The following is a 16,511-nucleotide window of genomic DNA, read 5'->3' on the forward strand; positions in this document are numbered from 1 at the left end:
GAGTGAGTAGTGCCCTTCTGTGAGCACTCACTAACCTACCTACTGGGGGGGGGGGGCTTGGTCAGGGAAGTGACCCAAGAACCAAATGGTCTCAGAGCTCCAGAGTTCCTCTGTGAAGATGGGAGAACCTTCCAGAAGGACAACAATCTCTGCAGCACTCCACCAATCAGGCCTTTATGGTAGAGAGGCCAGATGGAAGTCACTCCACAGTAAAAGGCACACGAGAGCTCGCTGGAGTGTTCCAAAAGACACCTAAAGACTCTTGACCATGAGAAACAAGATTCTCTGGTCTGATGAAACCAAGTTTGAACTCTTTGACCTGAATGTCAAGCGTCACGTCTGGAGGAAACCTGGCACCATCCCTACAGCGAAGTATGGTGGCAGCATCATGCTGTGGGGATGTTTTTCAGTGGCAGGGACTGGGACACTAGTCAGGGTCGAGGGAAAGATGAATGGAGCAAAGTACAGAGAGATCCTTGATGAAGTCCTGAGCGCTCTGGAGCAGGTTCTCAGACTGGGGTGAAGGTTCACCTTCCAAGAGGACAATGACCTTAAGCAAACATGACAACGCAGCAGTGGTGTTGGGACAAGTCTCAATGTCTTTGAGTGTCCCAGCCAGGATCTGCAGAGAAGAATGGGAGAAACTCCCCAAATGCAGGTGTGCCAAGCTTTTAAAATTTTATTTCACCAGGTAGGCCAGTTGAGAACAAGTTCTCATTTACAACTGCAACCTGGCCAAGATAAAGCAAAGCGACAAGAAAACACCAGAGTTACACATGGAATAAACAAAAGTAGTCAATAACAATAGAAAAATGCATATACAGTGTGTGCAAATGGAGTAAAAAAGAGGTAAGGCAATAAATAGGTCATAGTAGCGAAGTAATTACAATTTAGCAAATCAACACTGGAGTGATAGATGTGCAGATGATGTGCAAGTAGAAATACTGGTGTGCAAAAGAGCAAAAAAAGTAAATAAAAACAATATTGCGATGAGGTAGGTAGTCGGATGGGCTGTTTACAGACGGGCTGTTTACAGCAGCAGCGATTGGTGAGCTGCTCAGATAGCTGATGCTTAAAGTTAGTGAGGGAGATGTATTGTAACACATAACAAAGACAATGCTGTAATCACTGCCAAAGGTGCTTCAACAATGTACTGAGTAAAGGGTCTAAATACCTATGTAAATGTGATATTTCCCTTTTTCATATATACACATTTGCACAAAATAAATGCTTTGTTATTATGGGGTATTGTGTGTAGATTTTGGGGGGGGGGGGGGGGGACTATTTCATCCAGTTTAGAATGCGGCTAACGTAACAAAACGTGGTAAAAGTCAAAGGGTCTGAATACTTTCCCCACTCACTGTAATACATGTAACAAAAGGTGGTTATTTCCATTTTTCGATCTACATGTGTATAATGAGACTAGAGGTCACTGAATATTTTGTATAACAATTGCTTTATTCAAATTTGAACAATGATAACCAGCAGAATACGTAATATGGTGGAAACCCTTCCAGTCCTTACAGCTATCCTGCTGTTCTGATAAAACATACCACCTTAAAAACATTCATAAAACTACTGTATTTGAAAATACAGACAAAAATGGTGTCTCATTAACTGGGTTCAGTTCATATTATCAGCATTTGTTTGGCTTGTACCATCTTCCGGACAAATCCAGAGCCAAGGTAAAATTTACATAGATAAATTATTACAATGAGTAGTAGTAGAAAAGAAAGAAACTGACATCACACCAAACACAGCCAGACACCGTTCTTTAGGTTAAAGGGAAATGAAGAGAGAAAATCTACATTTCAAACGAAAACAAAAAGGAGGGGCGGAAGTTCAGTCAACAGCCTGTTGATCATGTCTAATAATGTTCCTGACTTAATAAACCAGTCTCTTTCAGTCCTCTTCGTCCTCATCTTCCTCATAGTAGCGGTTCCTCTTAATCATGTCCTCTACAGACACGGCCTCCTTGCCATCCCAGAAGCCCACATCCTGAGACATGGGGTTGGTCTTGGGTCTAGGCTCCGCCTCCGGAGACGAGGGGGGCGTGACGATCTCTGACAAGGCAGTGTGGCAGTTTTGAGAAGGTAACCCTTCCCCATCTTCTCCCTCCATCTTCTCTTCTTCATCCCAGTCCTCCTTCGCTCCCTGTTCTTCTTTTGACTCTAGTGATTCGTGGTGGTTCTCTTTCAGAGGTGTTTCTCTACCCTCCTCAGTGCTGGTTTGGACATCAACATAGCTGTCGTCAGAAGGTGTGTGGTAGTCATGTGACAGGCTGTGAGATTGTTCCCGGACCTCTATGATCTGTTCCTTAGGACTGGAGGCCAGCTCAGGCTCCCTGTCCTCCAATGAGCTCATCCTCTCCAGCAGTTCTGGCTCAGGATTGGCTGTCTGACTGGCAGCAGGGGCAGGAGCATGGGAGGGGCTGGCCAATGAGAAGGGCTGGCTGCGCTCTTTGAGGGAGGAGCTCCTGCAGAGGGTGGAGCGTTCGGTGGACTCTGGGCTCTGGTCGGGGAAGGCCGAGTCACCCTCTGGGGGCCACTTGGCACGGGATGGTCTGCCACCGGAGCTTCCTTCTGAGGTGGGGCTGGACCCCATGTTACCCCCCTCTCCATCTCCTTCGGTGCGGGGAGGCCAGGAAATCTTCAGCCGACGTGTCTCCACTGGCTTGTCCTTCTCTGTGGAGATCTGGGTACGGGTCTCTAGGGAGGCTGTTACCACATTGACCTTGGCCAGTGGAGACTCCTCCACTGCTGGGCTGATCAACAGTGTGCCGGTAGAGGCACACTTCTTAAGCTTGTCTTTGGAGAAGGAGGTGACCTCTGTGGTCTGTTCGGTCAGCTGTTCCTCCCCAGCCCCACTCTCTCCTTTGGTCTCCCACAGCTCCTTGTGAGGGCGCAGGCCGAAGCCCTCATCATAGTTGCCCTTGGCCTTGAACAGCTGACAGAAGTGAGGCTTGCAATAGACAAGGCTGTGAAGAGAGGCGTAGGTTCCCAGGCTGTCCAGCAGACAAAACACATTGAGAAAGGCCATACTTTTTATAATCAAGCAGCATAAACCCTCATCCTTGAAAACTCAAGAGGAACAAGATGTGAACCTAACAACAAATATAAGGTCCACTAACAGTGAGGTTCACAGATGTTTAAACAACAATCAAACAATTCTTTGCTGCATGGCATCTGTCCAATCCACTTACCTGAGTTTGGTGTTGCAGTGGGAGCATCTGAAGCAGGTGTTGTGGAAGACCTGTTGGTTGGCCACCAGTCTCTCCAGAGGGTAGACGGTCTTCTGACACGACACACAGCTCTCCTGTGCAGGCAAGCAGAAGCTCTGTACACACACAAAACAGAGGCATTCAAGGCAGGTTAATTAAGAGAGGGAATGGCTTTCTGAGAAAAATGCAGAAAGGGTACTGTTGAACTCACCCTGGGGTTCTTGGGCTGAGCTTGATCGTTCTGGGTCGAGGATACAGAGGAGGTGCCGATACTGGAGCCTGCTGTGACATGAGACTAATATCAGCAACAGAGGAGGCTGTTGTGAATATACTGACCTAATACACAGAGTACCCCAAACATTAGAAACACATTCCTAATATTGAGTTGCTTGCGTGCATCTGCCCACTCCCTCAGCTTTAATTTGTCGGGACATGGACTCCACAAGGTGTCGAAAGCATTCCACTTAGAAGCTGGCACACGTTGACTCCAAAGCTTCCCACAGTTGTGTCAAGTTGGCTGGATGTCCTTTAGGTGATGGACCATTCTTGAAACACAGGAAACTGTTTGAGCGTGAGAAACCCATCAGAGTTGCTGTTCTTGACATACTCAAACAGGTGCGCCTGGCACCGACCATACCCTGTTCAAAGGCACTTAACTTTTGTCTTTCCAATTCCCCCTCAATGTCACACATACACAATCCATGTCTCAATTGTCTCAAGGCTTAACATCCTTCTTTAACCTGTCTCCTCAGCTTTACCTACACTTAATTGCACATCTGGCCCTTTAATTGGCATCTACTGTGCTGTCTAACGTGCCGGTATAGTGATGGTTCTATACTACTGCTGCTCATTTCATGGCAAAGTTTGCAAATAAATCCTAATGATATACTTCTGCCAGGTAAGTCAAATTGAATGCACGTAGATCAGAATCAGCCTCTCCTTATATTGTTCCTGCACTGCGAATTACCATCTTCAGTAAAAGTGATGCAAATTAGGCAGCCAAATGAACGCCTCTCACATATGCGACTCGCTTCCCGACAATTACCAAGAAGAGCCATTCGTTTGCAATCGACCCATCGCTACTGGCTACACATGGAGTGATGAACACCAGCACCACACTTCCAGACAGGGGCAATATTGCTGAAACTTAATATTGAAACAGATATTGTGTTAGGTTTGGCTTTTTAAGCCAATAGTGGCTAACCAGGGGTGGGATAATGTCAATCTTGCATTCGTTTGATAGTAGCTGGGAGCTTGCGGTGTCTGATACTTGAAAGATTTATGACAGTTTGTGGTGGAACAGGTGAATATTGCATGTACTTTCAGAATTGTTTGGCGAGCTACTCATAGGTGGCCTGCGAGCTACTCATAGGTGGCCTGCGAGCTACTCATAGGTGGCCTGCGAGCTACTGGTAGGTCACAACCAACCTGTTGGAGATCATGATACCGAATGAAGTGGACTTAACAAGGGACATCAAAAGGGATCAAAGCTTTCACCTGGATTCACCTAGACAGTGTATGTCATGGAAAGAGTCGGTGTCCTTAATGCTTCGTACACTCAGTGGAGGAGACAAATGATGACGAACAAGAATATAGATTTGGTGAAATGTAGTGGTGGACCAAAATAGTTACCATTGCTCTCTGTGGAAGAGGCTTTCCTACTGTTGGGCTCAGAGTCCGAACCCTGAGAGGAGAGGAGATCATGATTTAGGGATGTTTCAGACATAGACACACAGACACAAAGAGCACAGTTTCTCACCATGACCCCACTGCCTGGGGGTACATTCTCCTTCTGTTTGTTGCTGCAGAGGAGGCCTGAGTCCAACTGATCACTCTGTCAGAGAGAGAAAGACAGGGACCTGTTTTACAGTTGGGATAAGTAACCTGCACATGACAGGTTCTGGCCGGGATGGGCCTGAAGTTTGGTTTGGTTTATTTCGGATCCACATGATGCTTTTGCCAAAGCAGAAGCCATTCTTCCTGTGGTCCAAAAGTTATTACTTTGGGCTCAAGTTCAGTCAGATTTGAGATGTCTATGGTTGCACATGGTAGTTAGTCTTCCATGGCAGTGTAAAGGACAGGAACTCACGCTGACTGAGGAGGATAACACCTCGGTTTTAGACACAGCAGCCTGGTACATGGCCATCCTGTCCCTCAGGGGCATGGACTCCATACTCCCTGCATCTAGGAGACAGAGAGAGAAGCGCAGGTTACACACATACACAGAAACACATTGCGCATAAGCTATAGAAAGGAAAGTACAGGCTTTAGATTCAGCACAATGCAGACTGTGGGTCATGGGGGAGCCTCCCAAATGCCCCCCCTATATAGTGCACTACTTTTGACTACAGCCCCATAGGCTTTGTTCTGAAGCAGTGCACTATTAAGGAATAAGATACTATTTAAGATGTAACCACAGTGTTTGTCAGGCTGTGATGGGAACAGGTTCACGGGGGAATGGAAAGAAAAAGCTTTCTTCCTGTAACTATCATTCTTCCTGTAATCACTGGGGCATCCTGCTGATCATAGCACAAGGAGTGAGCCCCAGCCCTCTCCATACAGTCTATACCACTGAAACAGCTACAGGAAGGAAACAACTTACATATGTTTTAGTCTGTCTGTAGTTCTGTGTGGCCTAGTGAAACAATATCCTTGATTAGATTTTAACTCTGGTGTCCCATTCCGTGTGTGTCTCCTCAGTGTAATAGTACCTCCAAGTAGCTGGTCCATGTTATCAGTGATGCCTCCGATCCTCACAGGCGCTCTGGACACCTGGAAACACAGAGCCAAGCCACACTATCAGGACAGCATATTCCATTATGGTAGCCTTTACATTGTAGACTCAGCAGGCTCTGAACATACGGACTAATGCCAGCAGCACCTGTGTCGTGGTTTGCATACAGAAACATATGATGCTCACATACTTAGCTCTAGGCTAGCATAAACATACAGTAGGAGAGAACCAGGGCCATCCATCAGACAGTTCTGAACCCTGTGCTCTGACAGAAGAGGAAAACAGGAGTGGAGAAGAGAAGTGGTATGGCAGCCTGTCAGTGAGTCAGTCAGTTCCAGTAGCAGCCTGGCTTGTTGTCCAGCTCCCCCTTCTTGGCTATCTGCCTCTGCATCCAATCCCTCTATACTCTAATCCCCTTATGAGCTCAGTGAGATAGAGCCTGGGGCAGATAGGGGTGTCTGCCTTGCCTCCCTCAGGCTGTACCGCATCACTGTGCGCCTCCTAAATTTTGTAACAATACAGAGGGCTCCATATATCTCCGCATTGACATGATTGGTTGACATTAGGTGGGGGCGGGAGGTCCTGTATAAGCAAATGCACGTCCTTGACAACTTCCTTCATGACAGCTCTGCTCCATGAAGCACAAGTAGTATGAATGCTCTGACTTCTGCAGAGGCTGCATCGCAGTAAATGCTGTACGGTCACTGCAGACGTTGGATTGACCACGCAGAGCCTTTTAGCCAGAGTGTGATCAGTGTCAGAGATTAGAGGAGCAACAGGGTGTCACAGAGCCTTGTGAGGCTGGAACTGCAATGGGCACAGCCTTAATAATACAGACAGTGGGGGATAAAACCCTGAAATGCAAAGAGGAGACAGAGTAGTGCTGTTCCGAAGGAAAAGTATTTGTAGGGTTGTGCGTTTGTGGCAGTCTGGATTTTGGATCTGCATTGGCAGAAAGGGGTTGAACGTGCTGCTCCATCCTCCAGAGTGGATTAATCTAGGCTCTAGGGGGAGCCAGACCCCAGCTGGCCCAGACGGACCACAGGCGGAGAGACCCCTCTCTAACCCAGCCAGAGGGCCCCCTCCCAAACCAAACCAAGACTCAGACGATACCCTCTCCAGACCATGGTCACGGGCGGTGCCTCAACAATATGGGGGAGGCTGTAAACAAACAATAGGCCAGGAGGCAGCTGAGCTCAGAGAGGGAGGAACTGATCAGCAAGCCAGACAGACAAAGACCTGACACTAATCCCACTGACAATTAAAACCCCCAGAGACAGATGATACAAATCGAGGCTCCTCCCTGAATCCTACCGCCAGCTGGCTGGGCATCAGAGCAATAACAAAAAAGGTCCATTCAAGAATCAGTGAGTTTGAGGCTACATATAGCCCAGAACCACCATTGACAAAAACATGAAAAAGTCCTTGATAAGCCCATTCACTGACAGTAAGCATAATTCACCAACCATAGTGCAGTCAGTGTATAGGCCAGCCCTACCATCAAAGGACTCACAGCGTAATGCGCTAGAATCTAGTCAAAACATTAAAACAAGCAAAGAAAGCAAACCAAATATAAGGCGGAGACTGTTTCAGAGCCGCAGCACTACAAGTGAGCTTATGGAGATCCAAGGTTGAGACCAAACAAAGAACAAAAAACATATTTACCTCTTGCAAAGCAACGCTAGGAGCTACAGGGAGAAGCAGAGTGGAACACAAGGAAGAGGAAAGGAGTTAAGCTGGAGCGCTCATATCTGTCCTGGAGGAGCTTGGAACATCAACAGCAGCTAACTCGATTCTGTTCATTACACTGTGGCTCCAATGAACTGGTGCCTCTCCTTCGTCCTTCCTTTCTGCCTCGTCACAGTCACACAGAGAGAGAAGCAGAGAGGGGGGCATATGGAGGGGAGTGGGGCTGGAAAGGAGAGAGGGGGGTGACCGGGGGGGGGGGGGGGGGGGGGTGAAGTTGGGTCAATTAATTTCACAGTGCCTCTCCCTCATGGCCGTCTCCTCCAGCGAGAGGAGCGGGAGAAGAGAGAAGGAGGAGGGGCAGAAGGAAAAGGCCTTGCTTTGATAAGCCAGGGAGGGATTTATCAGAGGAGGCTCAGTTTCTTCTCTACTGCAGTAATGTGCCTGCCCCATGACATCACCACCTCTCGAGGAGAGGGTCAGGGGCTGAGCTACAGGTCAGGGAGCAGGTCAGGCACAGGGCTGGGTGTGGGTCGAGGGAAGGGGCAGCCAGGTCACTTCCTGGCTTTCAGCTGAGAGAACAAGAAAGAGCTGCTCATGTGCTTAAGAAGTGAAGGAGGGTTCAGCCAGCTGGGGCATGGCAGGTGAGGCAACTTGTTAAGCCGCTACAAAAACACTCCTCTGATCTGATGTCCAGGCGGGCGTCCATGTTCAAAGACCGAGTAGTAAGCCAGTTATCTGAGCCAGTGCTGTGGGTTTAAACATTTAAAAAAAAAAATCTGAATCTTGATCAATGGTCAACTAAAACCCTACCTCATTGGAATGTTACATTGAAAGTCTGGCCTTTCACATTCAATACCTAACATTTGTACAAGCCAGGAAAAACAAACAAAATAAAGACTGTTAGTCTAGACTCTAGAGTTAATAAGGGTGAAAAATATCCTTTGCTTTTAAATGAGCTCATCGAAACTGAACAAAAAGAAAATGCAACATGTAAAAAGTGTTTCACATTTCATGAGCTGAAATAAAAGATCCCAGAAATGTTCCAGTCGCACAAAAAGCTTATTTCTCTCAAATTTCTGCACGTCCTTGTTAGTGAGCATTTCTCCTTTACCAAGATAATCCATCCACCTGACAGGCGTGGCATATCAAGAAGCTGATTAAACAGCATGATCATTACACAGGTGCACCTTGTGCTGGAGACAATAAAGGGCCACTAAAATGTGAAGTTTAGTCCCACAACACAATGCAACAGATGTCTCAAGTTGAGGGAGTGTGCAATTAGCATGCTGACTGCAGGAATGTCCACCAGAGATGTTGCCAGAGAATTGAACGTTCCACAATAAGCCACCTCCAACATTGTTTTAAAGAATTTGGCAGTACGTCCAACTGACCTCACAACCGCAGACCCACGTGTATGGCGTTGTGTGGGCCAGCGGTTGTTGACGTCAACATTGTGAACAGAGTGCCCCATGGTGGCGGTGGGGTTATGGTACGGGCAGGTATAAACTATGGACAATGAACGCAATTTTAATTTTAATCCATGTCAGTTTGAATGCACAGAGACACCGTGGCGAGATCCTGAGACCAATTGTCGTGCCATTCATCCGCCGCCATCACCTCACATTACAGCATGATAATGCACGCCCCTATGTCGCAAGGATCTGTACACAATTCCTGGAAGATTAAAATGTCACGGTTCTTCCATGGCCTGAATACTCAGACAATATTTGGGATGCTCTGGATCAACGTGTATCCAGCAACTTCACACAGCCTCTGAAGAGGAGTGGGACAACAATCCACAATCAACAGCCTGATTAACTTTTTTTAAGGCATCTGTATTCCCAGTCACGTGAAATCCATAGATTGTGGCCTAATTAATTTATTTAAATTGACCGATTTCCTTAAAATGAACTAACTCAGTCAAATATAAAAATAATTTATGTTTTTGTTCAGAAGAATTGCTAAAATATACTAAAGTACCAAAGGTTTCCAGTGCATTTGGAAAAGTGTCACATGTTGCCTTTATATCAACATGGCTCAGAGGGAGCATGAGGAGGATAGGACAGTGGTTGTTTTGAAGAACCCCTTTTATCTGCCTGAGGACATGTTTATAGCTAGCCTATCTCGAGGAGTGTTCTGTAGTGAGATGAGAACAGTCATAGCGGTGCATGTGACAGGCAGCATGACTAACCCCAGGAGGGCTCGGACCCCTGGAGAACACGACACCTTCCCTTCTAGAACAGGAACAATGGAGGACACACAGACCAGTTGTCTTATAAACCACAATACTTCAGCTTCAGGCAGTCCTCTGACCTCAGATTAAAACACATGGGGCTTTTCTTTAGCAAAGCCATCGCATAAGTCACCATCAGAGTAGCTTGTGTAATCACACCACCGGATCCACACAACACTCTCCTAATACCTAAACAATAGAAAAGTGTTTCCATTCAGCCAATAGCCATTCAGCCAATAGCCATTCAGCCAATAGCCATTCAGCCAATAGCCATTCAGCCAATAGCCATTCCCACTATTTATGTGACGGAAGATTTGAAATATAACGTCCAGTCAAGTCATGTAAAGAATAAAAAAGGTGTCTGAAAATGTTATACAAAAAAAATATTTCCTATTCATTTTTTTGTTGAAAACATGCTAGTTTGTAATCAGTGACTTTGGACTTACTTTGTTCTGCTGGTTCTCTCCTTTCTCGAACATCATCTTGAGGTGGTTGAGGGGGATGTTGGGCTTCTCACTGGGGACACAAGGTACTTCTTCTACTGCCTCCTGCCTCTCTGGGTCTCTCTGCTGCAGTCTTCTCTCCATACCAGGTCCTGCCTGGTCCTCAGCGGCTGTGGGGCTGGTGTCGGGGTCTGGTGAGAGAGGTGGCTGGGCCTGAGTGGCCTGGGGCTGGATCTGATGCTTGGCTTTAGGGTTTAAGGGGAGTAAGCAGCGAGTGTGGGGTAACGGGGCGCAGGACGTGGCTGAGGACTGGACAGGCTGCTCCCACCACTTCTTCAACACACTCAGGTTGCCACTGCGGAGAGTTGGGGGCAACGGATCTGCAGCCTCGAGGAGGACGTAAAGAGAAAGTTTAGTTTATTAAGATATCCATTATATTCACCAGGGCTACTCCTAAACTTGTTCATATAGTCTGACTAGCAGAAACATAGCAATGGCATAAATCAAAATGGTGTGCCTAATAGAATCCACGAATAGAATAGAAACACTGTGGAATTCAACCCAGAAGGGCAATGAGGGTAATACTATTAGCAGCATGTGAAGGAGATAAGATAGAGACCAATGGGTAATTGGACAGAAAACAGATACCAGTCACATCAATAGTTCCAGGACACAAGAGTAAGAGTCTCCAACCGCATTCTAATAAAGCTACCGTTAGCATTCAACTGGACTAGCATCTTTCCAAAAACAAGACCTCTCCCTAGCTAACCCAAACAGCCGACTACAGTTTCTCATGCTCATCAAGTGACTAGGATTATGACTAAAACAAATTTAAGGGATGTTTAACACAAGATAGGTCTACTCAAAAGTATCGGGAGCGAGAGAGAGGGGAAGGGGGAGTGAGAGAAAAAGGAGCCTCGACAGTGAGGAATGCTGATAAATGTGACTCATGTTGACTGATAATCCAACTGTATTATGCTAACATGTTATTTACATTTCACCAAGAGGGCACCATTGTCAAACAGAAAAGGGTCAGTTGAGGGAAAGGGAACAATCCAGGAAAAGAGAAAACAGGAGACCTGCCGCATGCCCCCTCCCCAAACTGTGTAAGTATTTACCTAATTTTACATTCTGTGAAAATACCTTGAGCCTCTGCTAACAGTGACAATAGCTAGTTCTACACCACAACGCAGGTGTAAACCATAATGAGGAGTCCCAGACGCAAACTCAGTCTTGGCATTTGCCAGTTCAATTGTCCCCTCCCCCCACTGGTTATAAATACCGGCACTGAAAATGTTCTACTGCTTGAGCACCCGCACCTCTTATAGAATATAGGCTTCAAATTATTGCAGCACTTCCCCACCTAAATATATATGTAAACAGTACTGTCACCCAAAATGAGTGCCAGCACCTATTTCAATCCACTTCAAGCACTGCTTTCAACACAGTACACCAAATGATGGTCTACCTATGCCAGACACCTACCTGGGATTGAAAAAGTTGCCTAACGAAGAACAAAAATCCCTGCCGTCTGTTTATATCCCCTCAAGTGCAATTCCCGGGTCGAGCCAACTGACCACCGGGAAGAGTGGATGTATCGGCAAGGTGGGATCAGGCATTACATTGTCTTCCTTCATGGCCGTGAAGGGAGTGACCACCCAGGAACAAGAGCATCGATGTGAAACGACAGTGGAGGTATTATCTACCTTAAGATTAAAGTCTCAACATAAGGATTAAGGCTTTTCTAGTCTAGTCTCCAACTGCAGCATGTGAACAGCCGTGTGTGTGTGTGTGTGTGTCTCAGAGAGAGCATGAGTGAGGATGAGTAAGTACATGTGAGAGAGAGAAATAGCTTTGTTAGATATTTGCACTTTCCAACCCTGAGTGGATACTTACTGCTTTCTTTCTCTCCGAGTTGCCCTCCTCTGCAGCCAGTTGGTATCTAGGAAGAGGATAGATGGGGTTGTGAGCATAGGCCTGCATCATGAGGTAGAGCAGTTTATAGGTAGTCTGTTTACAGCCCTGTCTTAGCCTCTAGAACTAAAACTGCTTGGGCGTTTGTTGGGATCTCTTCTAATTCCAATTATACACAAACATGGATCAACGCTGTCTCCTAGTGGTCAGACACTGAAACCTTCTCCGAATATCAAAAATATAAAACTACGCAACTACTAACATTATTACTAGGATGGAAAAGCCATCAGTGATCAGGAGTATGTTTGTTTCTACCTTGATACAGGGTTATGTACAATAGAGAGAGAATAGATACATCTGGGTGAGTTTAAATGTGAAGAGTCATTGACTGAGAAGAGAAGATGTTAGGAAGTGAGTAACAGTCACAGTAAGGGTAAATGGGAGAGAGTGAGAAACTTACTTGGAGAAGCGCTCAGCAATGGCATTGTTCCTGCCTCTGGTGCCAACTATGGACAACTCATTAGCTGTGACTCTGAGGGAGTGGGAGGCCCACTGTCTGCGACTGAACGGAGCGATGGCCATCTCTGTTGTTCTCAGGGAAAAACTGCTCTAGCTGGCTGGAGGGTGAAAAAATAATAGGTCAAATTAACCTCACAATTCCACCCTAAACAATCATGGAATTAGAAATCCTTCTAAATAAAAAACTCTGATGTGTTTACTTCATGACAGCAGTATCTCAGCATGTGGGAGGAGACTGTATGATCAATACGTCTATGTCTGCAGTGAATGACAGTAGGCTACAATTGTGTTAATTACTTGCGGTTCCTATGGATGAATCAGCAGTGAGTAAGGCAGTAGCCAGCACACAGCAGCTACTAATCCATCATTGAGACATCATTGTCTCATCATTGAGACATCATGAAGTTGAAGCCCCCAAGCTACTGCCAGCAGGCACAGGCCCTCCCCAGTCATCTCTCTGTCAGAGTTCCGTGAACTACCCACCTGTTTCCTGGGACGTCACACAGACTGACTGGAATTCAGGGCAAGCAGATGCATGCACTCACTCTCAGCCTGACTGTCATTACATGCACTCACTCTCAGCCTAACTGTCATTACATGCACTCACTCTCAGCCTAACTGTCATTACATGCACTCACTCTCAGCCTGACTGTCATTACATGCACTCACTCTCAGCCTAACTGTCATTACATGCACTCACTCTCAGCCTAACTGTCATTACATGCACTCACTCTCAGCCTAACTGTCATTACATGCACTCACTCTCAGCCTAACTGTCATTACATGCACTCACTCTCAGCCTAACTGTCATTACATGCACTCACTCTCAGCCTGACTGTCATTACATGCACTCACTCTCAGCCTGACTGTCATTACATGCACTCACTCTCAGCCTAACTGTCATTACATGCACTCACTCTCAGCCTAACTGTCATTACATGCACTCACTCTCAGCCTGACTGTCATTACATGCACTCACTCTCAGCCTAACTGTCATTACATGCACTCACTCTCAGCCTAACTGTCATTACATGCACTCACTCTCAGCCTAACTGTCATTACATGCACTCACTCTCAGCCTAACTGTCATTACATGCACTCACTCTCAGCCTGACTGTCATTACATGCACTCACTCTCAGCCTGACTGTCATTACATGCACTCACTCTCAGCCTAACTGTCATTACATGCACTCTCATTTCAGGATTACACATGGTCCACCAGACAAAAACAACGCCTATATGGATGATGAGGATTCGAGTTAGGGAACATAGTACTGTCTGAAACTATTGGTTTAAACTGTCATTTTTGAACAGAGGTATGGCGAGACAGGTAGACCTAGGCTATATATTCCTTTATAAGAAGAAATAGGAGACACCTTCCTTCCACACACCACCGTGAGGATCTCACAGTTATTATGAATAATATTGAAATCAGCAAAAAAGCCCCCGTTTAGCAGGTTGGCATGTATCTAGCTCATAAAACATGGGCCTAAACACTTTTGTTGCGTTTATATTTTTGTTCAGTATAGAAAGAGATATGCTCTTTAGTTTAGTGCATGCATTCAGGAAAGTCCCATTTACCAAAAGTCAACTGGTAGCCAAGAGTCAACTGGTAGCCTTGACACTTTCTCTTCTGCTTTATCCACTGATCGAACACTGCGCATAGATCCAAGTCAAAATATCACCTCAGACAATTCATTTTGGAAATTGCCAGCAGCATATGATTGGCTATACAATAAAAAATATAACTAATAGTAAATGACTTGAGTACAGAGAGCAAACAGCTAAAATGATTAGTCCCAACTTAACTCCCAGCATTCAAAGCATTATTTCCAGACTGATAAATAAATACCATGATAAGCCTTTATTTTTTTTAGATCAGCTTATAAAGATTACTGTTTCTTTTCTCGTTCGTGATTTACAGAAAAGCTGTTTTGCATCACATCTCATGAAAACAAACATAACAGGCTCTTAAAAATAATCTCACCACATAAGAATTCTAAAGAGCTTATGCACATTACTTACCTTTGAGTCCTCTCTTACTACTTCAACTTCACTCAGTCTATTTGCCTACTCCCCAGTCTCGTTGTCTTCTCTCTCAGTCTTCAAGCCTTCTCCTCAGTCTCTTTGCCTTCTCTCTCAGTCTTCAAGCCTTCTCCTCCGTGCCTCAGTAACAGTTTGCTGTCTTGCACTGCTGCATAGAAGTCTGTAATATGCTTGGAGAGATGGGAGGGGGCAAATGAAGACCATGAGACTCCAACCAATAACGATGCAGAATTTACCTCCACCTGGCAGGTACAGTCAGAGTCCCTCCCATCCAAAACCCTCTGTTCCGGTGTACACTAGATATCACACCCACAAAGTCAGATTCCACACCAAAAAAATTGCTTTGGTATTAATGAAAGGTTAGGGTTAGGCATAAGTTTGGTAGTGTGGTTAAGGTTAGAGTTAGGTTTAAAATGACAATTTAAGAAGAGAAATTGTAGAAATGGGCATGGTTAGCCATAATTCTGACTTTGTGGCTGTGTTAACTAGTGACAACCCTGTGTTCATGAGGGTGAATCTAAACGCAAACAAGGTGAGTACATACCGTACAGCCTTCACCTCCAACACAGTATGACATAAAGGGAAGCCTTTTTATTTCTCTATTTGGTTAGGTCAGGGTGTGATTAGGGTGGGCATTCTAGGTTTTCTGTTTCTATGTTGGTGTGTTTGATTCCCTATCGGAGGCACCTGCCTATCGTTGTCTCTGATTGGGAATCAGATATAGGTTGTCAGTTTCCTTTTGGGTTTTGTGGAATCTTGTATTTGCTTTGTGCACGACTAGTTTGGTTTGTGTTCAGTGGTTTTTCCCGGTGTTACATTTTCAAATAAAGAGAGAATGTACGCCTACCACGCTGCACCTTGGTCCAGTCATTTATCATCCGACGACGAGCGTAACAAAACAAATCAATTTATATTTCATATTTGAGATTCTTCAAATAGACACCCTTTGCCTTGATGACAGCTTTGCACACTCTTGACATTCTCTCAACCAGCTCCATGAGGTAGTCACCTGGAATGCATTTCAATTCACATAGTGCATTGTAGTTCTTTGAGGGCCATCGCTGTGACAGCTTGGGAGGTTAATACACACAGCATGTGACGATGACAGAAGAAATTTCTCTCCAGAGGTAAAAGCGGTTTGCATTTGATGCTGAGGTATTCCAGATCGGAAGAACAAAAGGATTTGAGTTCATGTACGTTACCACAATCACACCATGAGTTGTTATCATAAAACAGACCCCTCAACCTTTATTTTTCCCGGAGAGTTCTTTCTTCCTGTGAATGGAAGGGGACAATATATCCAGAGAGAGCCATGACTCTGTCAAACCAAGTATGTTACAGTCCCTGATGTCTCTCTGGAAGGAGATCCTCGCCTTAAGCATGTCTACTTTATTTTCCAAGGAATAAACGTTATTGAGTGATATACTCGGAAGCGCTGCCTGAGTATGACTAGGGCCCTGCTTCCTCTTCCTTTTCTCTGGTTTCTGCATTTTGGTGCAGCCCCCGGGATGGATAGAGCTGTCTCGGGAAGTTCAAACAAAGGATCCAGGTCAAGGAAGTAAAATTTATACTTGAATTTCTAGTGAGTGCCACGCAATTGAATATCCATAAGTTATTTGAAATAAAAATTTGGCTTGTCACCTAAAACACTCACAAACTTTTACAGATGCACAATCGAGTGCATCCTGTCGGGCTGTATCACCGCCTGGTAC

General features: G+C 45.5%; 1 protein-coding gene across 3 annotated transcripts; it reads right to left on the bottom strand.

Moving 5' to 3' along the window:
- Positions 1-1,437: 1,437 nt before the first annotated feature.
- LOC110532657 (LIM domain and actin-binding protein 1) lies at positions 1,438-15,330 on the bottom strand. 3 transcript variants are annotated; one of them, XM_021616738.2, is made up of 11 exons: positions 14,779-15,330; positions 12,694-12,850; positions 12,216-12,261; positions 10,323-10,706; positions 5,932-5,992; positions 5,310-5,404; positions 4,980-5,054; positions 4,853-4,904; positions 3,432-3,502; positions 3,203-3,336; positions 1,438-2,977 (listed from the first exon to the last, which is right to left on the bottom strand). In XM_021616738.2, the coding sequence occupies exons 2-11, from the start codon at positions 12,813-12,815 to the stop codon at positions 1,903-1,905; spliced, it is 2,115 nt and encodes a 704-aa protein (XP_021472413.2). In that variant the 5' UTR covers positions 12,816-12,850; positions 14,779-15,330; the 3' UTR covers positions 1,438-1,902. The 3 variants fall into 3 exon arrangements, with proteins under 3 accessions (XP_021472413.2, XP_021472412.2, XP_021472410.2); XM_021616737.2 differs by having other exon boundaries at positions 1,438-3,004; positions 3,432-3,499; positions 14,779-15,328; XM_021616735.2 differs by having other exon boundaries at positions 1,438-3,004; positions 14,779-15,327.
- Between the last annotated feature and the right edge of the window lie 1,181 nt (positions 15,331-16,511).

This window comes from Oncorhynchus mykiss, chromosome 9, assembly GCF_013265735.2.
Source record: "Oncorhynchus mykiss isolate Arlee chromosome 9, USDA_OmykA_1.1, whole genome shotgun sequence".
Classification (NCBI taxonomy): Eukaryota; Metazoa; Chordata; class Actinopteri; order Salmoniformes; family Salmonidae; genus Oncorhynchus; species Oncorhynchus mykiss.

Bases quoted from the DNA above. Each gene is read 5' to 3' on its own strand.
- LOC110532657 (XM_021616735.2), bottom strand. From the start codon at position 12,815: ATGGCCATCGCTCCGTTCAGTCGCAGACAGTGGGCCTCCCACTCCCTC. The intron at 5,405-5,931 runs GTACTATTACAC...TCTGTCTCCTAG, and splicing joins CATGGACCAGCTACTTGGAG to ATGCAGGGAGTATGGAGTCC. The intron at 3,005-3,202 runs GTAAGTGGATTG...TCTGCTGGACAG, and splicing joins CACTGCAACACCAAACTCAG to CCTGGGAACCTACGCCTCTC.